Here is an 11854-nt window from a genome sequence, read left to right on the forward strand (position 1 = left end):
TGTGAGTTGACGACGTGTCCAAAATGGCGGACACTCTTTCGTAAATGTTGGGACGCCATTTTGGTCAAAACCTCAGTGTGAGTAAATACAGCCACATATCTGAAAACCAACTGGCCTCTTCAAACGTTGGATGGTTAAAATACTTATATCACATTTTGCCCATAGAATTCTGGCCGGTAATTTAGTTCAGTGTTTTACGAGCTGCGCTGGGAAGCAGCGAGCTGCGGGTTCGAACCCCAACACCGGAAAAAAACCCCACAAAGCTCACACATATGAGGTGACTTTGGATTTGAACCCGCAGGCCGGCGCCAATTTTTGATTTCTTAAAAATTCTTACTCAGTGTAGCTGTGAACTGTTTCAGTAACCTCGTGAAATGTAGCCATTTTACACCGGGTTGACTCCAAAAGGTAATGAGTGGTAGCACATTAAAGGATTTCTTTCTTAGATTTTCATTAAATCAGCCAGTGCTTAGATTAGGCGTTGCAGATAACACTTGGCTACAACCATAACAAATTTTGGCTCAATATCTGTAAAATTATAGCCATTTTGGTGTTTGTTATATTTCCTTAGCTGTGGCAGCCATCTTGAATGGGGTTGACTACAAAAGGTCATCAGTTGTAAATGTACATCCAATGATTACTTTCCGAGCGTTTCAGTAAAATCTGACTGGTTGTTCATTAAATATTTTGCGAACAGACACGCACAGAAACTCACAAAAAACAACATTATCGTCAGCCAACAAAAGCCAAAGATAGGTAATGACGAATAATGTTCTAAATTAAGTTTGATGTAACTATTGACGTTTCTCCGATGATGTATATTCCACTTTCCCGCCTCAGGGAACTCCTCTTCCTCAAAGGAAAACCCACGGCAGCCTAAATGTGTGTGTGTGGGGGGGGTGCTCCTGGAGAAATCTGATCCTGCTTTCGGTCCTTTAAAGGAAAGTGGGATGAGTCTGCTGAATGGAGCCATGAGTGAAGTTTCACTCCAAAGAAAGAAAAAGAAAGCGGCGGGACTGAGCAGCTGCTCCACGTATGAGTCAGCTGTGAAATGAATGAGTGCGGGAAGGAAAAACAAACACAACAACAACAACAACAACAACAAAAAGCGGCGACGGGAAGGAGAAGTTATGAACCGAGCGGCGGGGAAGAACCGGGGAAGGTGTCCGTGAGGAGCGGAGAGAGACGGAGACAGAGAGCCGACAGACACAACAGAGACACAAGGTAAACCCGGAGCCGGTTCCGACTCGGTTCGGCTCTGATACGGTTACCTGCTGTGGAGACTTTTACTCCGGTCGGTGGAGGCGGTCAGGAACAAAAGACGTCAGCTTAGATCGTGTATTTGGAGAGATGCCTGCCTGCACTTTATTTTTCTGACCCACGTTGCGGCTGTGCAGCCACAGCCGCGCACACCTGTTAGGTCCTTTTAAAAATGCTATAAACCCGCTTAAAGCTGCACCGAGTGTGTGGAGCAAGGGACAGAAACATGACTCAGCACTTCCTGTGGACACCTTTTACTCAGGGAGGCGAAGGCGGGCGATGATGTTTTCGCTAGTGTCTGTGTGGCTTTGCCTTAACAAAACATTCCATTAAGCACTGGATAAGTTTGAACAAACCTTGCAAAATAATTACTTTTTTTGGGGGGGGGGGTCAACTTGATTCAAGATGGCCGCCACAGCCAACTGACCTTATAACTCAGTCTGCTTGAAAGATTTTCACCTAAAATTAGGTGTGGTAGTAGCTGAGCATGATCCCCATCAAATATTATCAGCACTTGCAGGTTGTGCAATTTCTTTGTTTAAATTTTGCCATTAACTCTTTGCATTCGACTCTGTCTGTTAGCAAAATACCTTACAAACCAATGCAAAGGTTTTAATAAACCTTTCAGGAAGCAATAATGAGATGCACATCTACAAATTATTAACTTTTTGATCCAATCCAAGATGGCTGCCACAGCCAACTGACCTTAGAAAACACAATTAGGGCTATAATTCAGTCAGTTTTATACATATTGAGTAGAAATTAGACATGGCTGTAGCTGAGTCATTTACTACACATACTCTAAGATGATGCATAACTTTTTGTTTCTGATGTTTGACCAATACAGCTACAACTCCGTCACCATAAGATGATCTTAGTCTAAAAGTTTGGCATGAAAAGCAGCAGGTGATATGCATTCCTTCATGGAATACTAGACTTTAAATTTTCTGGCGTTTCTTTTTTTGTGCATGTGTATAAATCATCGTGCATCAGCGTGATAATTTTCCAGGTTGAATGATTAAAGATGTGCAAGCTTATCTCCATGCCCTGCAGTGCTACTTGAAAGCCAGGTTTTCAAAGTGTGTGTGTGTGGTGTGTGTGTGTGTGTGTGTAGGTCAGGGGAGTTGCAGAGGTAGATGTTTACAGCTCAGTGCGGAGGAATGTCAGGACCTGTGTTTAAGTCTGAGACTGATGATGAGTGTGGTCAGTCCTCCGAGGCCTGTCATTAACCTGCGCTCCGAGAGCGGGGCTGCAGGTCTGCTCTGCCTGACAGAGGGTGGAGGAGGAGAGGGAGGCAGGGTGGGAAAGGTGCTGCAGGAGGCGAAGGAAGAAGTGCAGAGAGGGAGGGTAAAAGAGGCGAGACAAGAAACCCAAGACTGATAAGAAGGGAAATGCAGGATTTTAAAGATGAGGTCCCTTAAGCTGGCCTTTCAGGTGTTTTAATTTAGCAAATCTATTGGAGGATAACTAAAGAAATAGGGCTGCTTTTTAATTATAACTCACAGCCGAGAGGGGAAGGCAGTCAGTAATGGTTTGGCTTGTGTCTGTGTTTGTGTATGTCTGTTGCAAAACAAATATCTCATGAAGCGCTGGACAGATTTGGTGAAATTTTCCAGAAAGTAATCATTTCGATGTACATCTACAACTGATTAACATGAGTCCAGATGACTGTCTCAATCGTCTCACCTTAAAAGCACAAAAACGGCTATAAGTGATTCAGTTTTACAGGTTGTATGCTAAAATTTGGAGTGGTAGTAGCCAAGACTGAGCCTCAGCAAATATTTGGAATGCTAACAGATCGTAAAGATTATTGTTTAAAATTTTAACTATTTTAGGTCAACTCTGTCTCTCTGTTCGCAAAATATCTCATGAACCACTGGACAGATCTTGATGAAACCTGTAGGAAATAATCATTAGATGTACCTTTTGTAACTGAATAACTTTTTGGAGCTAACCCAATTTGAGATGGCTGCCACAGGTAATCCACCTTAGACAACACAGACATTGCTATAACTGAGTGAGGTTTGCAGATATTGTGCTAAAATTTTGGGTGGTTGTAGCTTAGTCTTCCACGAGACATACGCCAAGTGCTATTCTTTGCGCAAGAGCTTTGCCTACAGCTTTAGCAGTAACCGTTGGAGTCGACACTCTTTGTCTGTTAGCGAAATATTTCACGAACCACTTGATGAATTTCAATGAAACTTTCAGAAAGTACTAATTGAATGTACTTCTACAACTGATTAACTTTTGAAGTCAGTTAACTCCAGTGTTGCCGCCATGGCTAACATAGCTTATCCAACACAAAAATGGTTATAACTGAGTCAGTTTTACATATATTGAGCTAAAAATTGGTGTGGTAGTATCTGAGAGTGTTTCACAACACAAACGCTGAGCGTGACATCTCGCAATGTTGACTGAGTTTGACCAAAATGGCTACAACGCCAAGTTTAAATCTGAGGTATGAAAGGTGGTGGGCGATGTACAATCATTCAAGGACCTTTAATCATATTTTGAGATTTTCCTGTTTCACCCACTGTCTTTAAGCCCTTTGTTTTGCACAGATGTGATCAGAGGTTAGGATACATAAAGCTGTATCTTTTTACAAAAGTGTAAGGTCTTCTTGTTTCAGTGAGAGTCAACAGAGGTCCCCTTTTGTTGAACATATGGGGCCACAGAGGAGAAGAAAAAGGCAATATTTAACACACCCTCACTCCGCCCAGGTCACCTGTCTGCGTCGCCTTCCACACACACACACAGATCTGCCACGCTGACTGAAATCTACAGCGACTGACCCAGATTTCCACAAATGCTCTTCTGCTGTCTGCTGGGAGTCGTTTTCATTTTCCAAAAGCGTAGGGAGGCCAAGTCGGACCTCAGCAGAGACAACCCCAGTGGAGATTTGAAACGTCTGCTGGGAATGATATCACCGAACCAACTAATCACTTACATCACCACAGCTGTGTGTGTCTATGCACGTGTCAGTTTCCAATCTGTGTCTCCATCTGTGTGTGTGAGTTATGATTTGCTGTGAAGTGTGTGTTTGAGTATGTGGTGATTAGGGAGGTTCTGTTCTACGGAAGGACTGACTTGAGGCTTGCACATGTGCTCGCTCTGTCCTCACGCCGTGACTCGTTTTTATAAGCGCCAGGAGTGGCTGAGGTTAAGTCACAAAGCCAAAAAGGAACATCCCCCCCAATCTAAAACTGTTTTACTGCAATCCGCGATATCTTTAAAGTTTTGAATAAAAGATGCTCCCTGCTGGATATCAAATCTCACTTTGAGGAATGGTACAATAAAACTGTCAGTAGAAAGCAGATGTGAAAGCGATCCTGCCGGGATTGTTGCGGTGCTGTTTCCATTCTGTCGTGTGTTTTTTATTTTTATTTTTTTCCCCAGTGTTTGCTCTGGCTGTGTTCAAGCTTTCAGCAGAACTGTCGTGGCTCTCTGCAGTCACAGTCCTGGGCTTCAGCTCTCTTTTTCTGGGTGGCCTAAGTGTTGCTGAACGTGGATCTTCGGTGCCGATATTTGCTGCCTTGGGTTTTTGTCTTCTCTGACCTCTTGATTGTTTCCAGCACTGGCACATGTCAGACAGACACCACAGGAAGAAGACAAAAGAATTCATCAGGAGAAACCTCTGCAAACTTTTCCCTGATACATGGTTTGAATTAAAGACTCAGCATTCCTTGAAGGAATGCGTATCTCTCACCACCTTTCGTGCCAGAGATTAAAACTAAAATCATCTTATGCTGATAGGAGAAGGATTTATTGCTGTTTTAGACAAACCTTGTGAATGATGTTACGCATGACCTCATGCAATATTGTGAGATTATGCAAAATGTGACAGTGGACCCTCAACCACTACCACACCAATAATCATGCAATAATCATCAAATATGGCGCTGCTGTGAGGTCCAGTTGGTCTGATAGTGACCATTAGCTACTGTTGTATTCTTGTTTCTTCCCAGTTTTACACCTTGTGATTATCCAGCTGGCTTCCTGACACACATAACATCCTCCTCGTATCCAACAAGTGTTAAACGAATTGGTTCAGGAGGAATTAGCATAGCAGTGCTAAGAGTGTGTCAACCAGCAAATGGCTTGTCTGCTGCTGTTTTAGCTCCGGACTTCCTGTCCTCGGCTGTTTGAGCTTGCCTCAGCGTGACCCAGACGGGGTTATTTAGCCTGACTTATCCCACCTCTTCCGCCTGGCTTTGCTTAAGCTACAAACCTCTAAGTTTGCCTTATAGAGACAGGGAGATGTTGGGAGTTAGACCATGACTGTCCAGTCTGGGTTCAGTGGTTTGCCTGGTAAAACCTCTGCAGGCATGACTTCTGTAATTTGTTCGCTAGGCCTGTATTTATGAGCATGCTAATTGTAGGGAGCGCCACGGTGCTCTTATAGTTGCTGGACTTTGAACGTCTGCCTTTTTTTCGCTGACGCTGTCTGGCTGCACTTCAGTCCACTCTGAAAACGAGGTCATTTTAGCGTCTCTGAAAGCTGCTGTGTGACAGCTGATTCAGCATTCACACGTTTGTTTTCCTGCCGAGTTTCTTCTGCATGTTTTTTTTCTAATTAAACTACTTCCACATTCTTTATGCTATGTTAACCATTTATGTATGAAACTGTTCAAATCGAGTGGGAATAGTGTGCTATAACTTTTAGTATTTGTAAGTTTTATACTTTTTTTATTATTATTTAACCTTACAACATATACTTCAGCATCTTGCTCTGTTTTTGTCTTCTTATGCTCCAATTAGCTTTTAGCTACTGACTTGCTAATTTGAACTTTTAGCTTCAGTTTTGCTAATTTTAGTTTTATGCTATGGTATTGATCATTTTTGCTTTTAGCTTCTTTTTAGCAAATTTTCTTCTTTGTTCTGCTTAATTATTCAGTTTCAGCTTCAACAAATTTTAGCAAAGCCATTCAGCACTCAGCATTCATGTTGCATATTTGCAGAAAATGTAGATTTCCTCAGTTTAGTGTAATTGTGACAACTCAACATGACTTCACTTCTTGTGATTTTGTCAGTCCACCTCAGGTGAAAGTATCTTGAACGCACCACTTTCCCACATTCAACGCTCGGCCTGTTCTTTGTCGCACATTCTTTCCTCCTTTCTGTGCCGAGGTGAACTGACGGCTCCCCTCTCTAGCTGTGAGGGGGACCGTCATGCAGAAAGACACTATTGTGCCGCGCAGGATCCTGTTTCGCTCCTTCCTTGTAATTATGAAGGGATTGCATGGACTGGGAGGGGGCAGAGAGCAGGGGATTGGGTTAGTACCTACTAACCCAACCCAATTGGGCTAAAAAGCAGCGCTGACCTGCTTTGTGGCCTGGGACCTCCGAATTCCCCCACCCCCCCAACACACACACACACACACACTCACAGAGCCTCCCTGCTGAGGTTTTGTTCAGTGTGTGTGGGCATGTGGAGAGTTAGTGGATGAAAAAAGGAGAGGGAGACTCAGGGAGGCTGTGGTAATCTGTTTGTTTCTTTTCACTCAGCATGTATATGTATGAAGGTTTCATTTTGGTTTTGTGCCACAGCAACAAGAAACCCAGAAGAAGCTTTTATTAAAATCACGTCACTGTTGACTCATAATTAGGGTTCGCTTTGCTCACGCTTCCTCAGTGAATCATGGGAAGTGCGGTCAGCAAAGAGCATATTAGATGTTAAATCTTTTTTTTTCATCTTGGCTGTAAATGAAAACAGGAGCTGAACTGCTCATGGTTGTAGGGTACCAGGACTGGTTGTGCCTCCACTTCAGGACTTTAAAGTCAGTGTTAATTGGCAGTTTTATATAAAGCATTTTCAACAGAAGCCTCAGGTCAAACAAACACAAAACTGATGGGTTTTTTTTTGTCTTTTATTCCAGCCAAAGTCCAAAGCCAGAGGCCTGAATCTTCACCATGGCTGACGTGTTGGAGAGCAGCGGAGCAGGAGCTGTAGGAGCAGCCAGCGTGGACTGGCAGAAGCGCTGCATCGCTCTCGAGATGCAGCTGCTCAGGTTCCGCCTGCAAGCCCGGAAAATTCGAGAGCTGCTGGCAGAAAAGGTGAGACCTGTTTAATATTCCCTCAACAAAAAATGATCAATATGTATCGCCTGCTGCTGTGAAAGGAGGGCAATCATGTAATTGTTTGTGTAAGTGTATGGGCGTCAGCAAAATATCTTTCCTTAAAACTTTGGCATTGCTGTTGGAGTCACTCTGTTTGTGTGTTAGCAGAACATCTCATGAGCCAGTAGACAGATTTTACATCATTTCCCATCAGCAGATTATCTTAAAATGTGCTCAAATGGCTTCTTCATAGTGAGATTTTGGTAGAATGTGGAGGATTCAAAACATGCAAAAACTAGAGTTTGGAAACTTTCTGTGTCCCGTTTTCAGTGCGTCAAAAAAAGCAGATGATATTATAATATATTTATGTATTCAGTGTTATTTTCGTACGGAAACAGTTAGAGCAGATGGATCCGTTTGAAATCCAGGTGTGGATGATTGTATGTTTGTGTGAGTAAAAACAGATTAGATTATCCATCTTTTTTTGGTAAACACTCGGTTGACTCATGGTGCATCATCAAAAGTTGGTCACAGTTTCAGCTAAAAGGAATGTTTTAGCATTAAACTCATCCCTTGTGGTGCTTTCCCTCAAGGTTTGGAAATAACCATGAGCTGCTGACCAAACGCTTGTAAAACTGTGGTGGTTGTAAAGCTGCCAGACTGACTACCAGACATTTTGGAAAGTAATCGGCTGTCATCCGGAAGAGTTGTTGTTTTAAAAAGTGAAATCTGTTTTCTCTAGTTGGTGTATCTCTGCTATTTGATTTATGAGGCATAGTTTGTATCTTGGATCCAAAAATGGCTCCAGGTTGCTTTTATCATAGCGGCTCTGTGTCTGTATCGCCTCTTCATTCCTGCACAGTAGAGTGGTTCATTCAGTCGGTCAGTAGGAAGTTTACAGTCCAAACATTGATGAGAAGAGGAGGGCTCCCTGCTGGGTCCTCTGTCAAGTCCTGTAAGACTTCCAGTTCCACCCCGAGGTCTTTCACTTGACCCAAACACATGTATTATTATTTACAAAGTGAAAAAAGGTAGTTAAGGATTTTTTTTGTTGCTTAAATAACGCTCAGACAGTTAGAGAGTTTTCTCATCCCAGCAACCTTTTTGACACTTTTACTCAGCCAAATCCCCAAACTCCCTTCTTACTAATTTAGTTAAATCCTGTTTGTCGTCCTTTTTTCTTTTCATAAGTAAAAACGTTCACTCTTCAACATCTGTTCATGTTCCATCTTCTCTCAGAACCACAGTAATAATGACCAGGTTTTTAAGAAACTTGGTGAGAATCGGAACAAGCCAAATTCAGACTCATTTCTAAAAATGTTTTCTAACTGACCATTGATTTCTAAAAGAAAAAAAAAGAGAATATAGTACCTGCACAAGTTCATAAGCATCTGAATCTTAATAACCTACATATTCAATTCCAGTCTGGTTGTTGTCCTCTCTGTAGCACAGAAACTGTTCTGATTAAAGTCTGCATACTGCTGTATGTTACTATTCCTGATGGCTAAAAATGATCTTCCCATCAATTTTAACTTTTAAACAAGGCAATGTCAGTCTGAGACGATTGACAGGCTAATTATCAGAGGAATGGGGAAAGTTCTACATGTTTTAAAGTTAACCAAATATAAGACTGCAGCTGCAAAAAGACCTCAGCACATTAATTAAAAAAAATAATAATTTAATTGAGAACTCTGTGGATAACTACCCAATTTCATCCATCTTTTCTGTGTGTTTTCAGCTTCAGTAGTAATATTGTTGCAATACAACACATGGTTATTGCCCATCATGTAATAGTGGTGGGCGATATAACCTCAGTGTAATATCACAGTCTCTGAAATAAAGCCTTTTTTAGTACATTTCCTATTAGAGCCCTGCAAACAGCAGCCATATAGTATAATAACAGATGTTGCTAACTTAAATGTAAGCATTTAAGTATTTTGGGGATTTTTTGTTTACTTAATTATTTTCAGCTTGCAAATCTTCATGGGACTGTCAGAAAATAAAACCGACCTTGTTTTTTAAAAAGTAAATGAAAACAAAGAGCATCAGTACAAACAAACCTTCGATCAGAATATTAACACATTTCCATAAACTGCTTGGTTTACTCAATGATTGCTGCAGTGATTCTTTAATTTATGTGTTTATCCTTAGACCACAGTCTTGTATAAATGCTGAGTCAGCTTTCACACTATTATTTTCCTGTTTATAGTTCTTTCTGTGCATTTTTGCAATCAAACTATGTCTGCATATCATATCAAAATGCTCAGCTAGATCGGGAACAGTGTGCTATGACTTGTGGGATTTGCTTTTTTTTTTTTTGGAAAATAATTTTCTAAATATTTAACTTTATTTAAATAAAAATTCCCCCAGAGAAATACTCAGATCTCTTCTGTTCCTCCAAAAATTTCCTTTGGAAATCTGATTCAGCAGACTCGCTCTGTTTTTGTTGTTTTGTTCTACTTTTGTCTTTTAGCTATGATTCTGCTTCTTTTTGCGTTTTCTTATCATTCTGTTACTTTTAGCTTTTAGCAATGCTTTAAGATTTATCATCTGTTTTGTTAATTCTATCTACTGTACTGTTTTTCTTTTAGCATTTACCTGCTGTTGTTCTGCTGCTTTTAGCTACTGCTTTAGTTGGTTTACAACTCACTTGTAGCTTCTTTAGCAAATTTCAGCAAAGTCATTCTGCACTTAGCGTTCACACAGTATTTTCAGAGAAAATGTCGAGAAAATTGTAGAGACTCTCTTTTACCCTTGATGTGCTGTGACTTGTTGGCGTGTAAATGATAACTCACTTTGCATGATTTACGGAACATCATGTCTTCATATCATTAATAACATGGCGTGGCTTTGTTATCACATAAAAAGTCGTACTGATATTACTGGGGACTTCATGAAATCGCTCAGCTCTATTATCAAACTTGTACAGCTAAAATATGTCAGATGTGATCACAGCTGTGTGTTCATGTTTCATCATTTGCTTTCTTCTTCTTTTTTATTCTTCGTTGATGTTCTTGTTCTCATAAGTGTAGGTGATTTTCTTTAATTGCTTTTATGGCATTAATAGTGAGAAGAACAAAGAAAAAAAGTTAAATTTTTAGATGCTTAGAAATGAACTACCATCTTACAATTTGCATGCATATATATATATATATATATAAAATACTTAAAGGTAATTTTAAAGTTTGCTAATCACCTTTTTGTTCACTAGAACAGAATCTAAGAGAGTGCAGATCCGCAAACGGTTCAGATTACTTTCCTTTCTTATTCGCTCTCTCAGAAACACACGTGACTTCACAAAGAGGCATTTAAGTGAAGGCTCATGTTGCTGAGTGTTATTTTTCTGATTTTTTTTTTTTTTTTTTAATGGGGAAGGGAAGGGAATAGTATTGCACAGAGACTACCATTATGTCATGTTATTGCTGCTTGGAAAGACTGCTTCATACTCTTCATCTCCTCTCTTGCCAAGTTAGGAGTGTTTTATGCATTGACCCACTTTGGTATGGAAAAACATGAAGAAAAAAAAAACCCAGAAGAAGTGGACCTGGTTGCCTCTGACACAGCGTTTGTCTCCAAAGAGTGACTGAGAGTCAGAGAGATGAAGGAGAGAGGGAGAGGAGCCCCAAGAACTTTAACAGCTCAATTAGTGCTTTAGTTTTTACGGTTCACCTGGAAAGTGGATAATGGTTATAAGCTCTAAAAGACCGACATGTTCTGGAGTATTAAATTAATTAGTGATAATTTTTTTTGGCAAAGAGATGATACAACAATTAAAAAGGTAATATAAAAAGGCAATAATGCCAAGATTTCATTTATTAAAAAAAAACAATAAATAAAACAAAACTTGACCTTTGCCCTCACTCTTGAATATCTTTGACGGTCCCAGTTTTCGTCAGAATGTCCCGGTTCATTAACATCTCAGGCAGCATGGCATCTTTTATAGGTCTTTCACTCATTAAACACAGGTTTCCTGCACTGAGTGGGGCTTGAATCACTGATCTCCCGTATCAAAGTCATGTAAGAATACCACTGCGCCAACCTCCTAGCAACTATAAAAATGACTGCAACATCAGGATGAAGAAGCACCAGAAACTCAAATACCAAGGGCTGAAAGGGGAAATAGAGACGTTGTGGAGACTCAAGGCCTTCGGTATGGGAATACGGAGTGGGCATAATTTACATACAATTCAGTCCCTCCAGGATTTTGCGGGCATTTTTTGTGATTATTGCAGCTAAAATGCCTGATTTCGCGGGACATTTTCCTAAAAGTTGCATTTTTTTTTTCCACTAAAATCAATAAAAAAACCATAACTTCTAATATATAAACCAAAACTACTTACTAGTTTTGTAAGATAATTACCAACAAACATTGCCATTCTCAAAAGGTGCTTTATTTGAGAACTTTGACAGCTTATAAACTGACATTCATGAGCATTTCTGGATTGTCCCTCGTCTGCAGCTCTCCTCACATGTTTTGCAGACACAAAGTGTTTGTCGATGCGTTTATGTTCCATGATTACACTGCAGGACGTGCAAA

General features: G+C 40.6%; 1 protein-coding gene across 2 annotated transcripts in view; it reads left to right on the plus strand.

Annotated features, from left to right (window-relative positions):
• The first annotated feature begins 953 nt into the window (after positions 1-953).
• Positions 954-11854, plus strand: part of plekhh1 (pleckstrin homology domain containing, family H (with MyTH4 domain) member 1) — a 37791-nt gene continuing 26890 nt past the window's right edge. For both annotated transcript variants that reach the window (XM_017421615.3, XM_017421617.3), the window contains exons 1-2: positions 954-1224; positions 7137-7314. In XM_017421615.3, the coding sequence (XP_017277104.1) occupies positions 7171-7314 (144 nt within the window). In that variant the 5' untranslated portion in view covers positions 954-1224; positions 7137-7170. The remainder of the gene's footprint in view (positions 1225-7136; positions 7315-11854) is intronic.

Source organism: Kryptolebias marmoratus, linkage group LG10, assembly GCF_001649575.2.
Source record: "Kryptolebias marmoratus isolate JLee-2015 linkage group LG10, ASM164957v2, whole genome shotgun sequence".
Classification (NCBI taxonomy): Eukaryota; Metazoa; Chordata; class Actinopteri; order Cyprinodontiformes; family Rivulidae; genus Kryptolebias; species Kryptolebias marmoratus.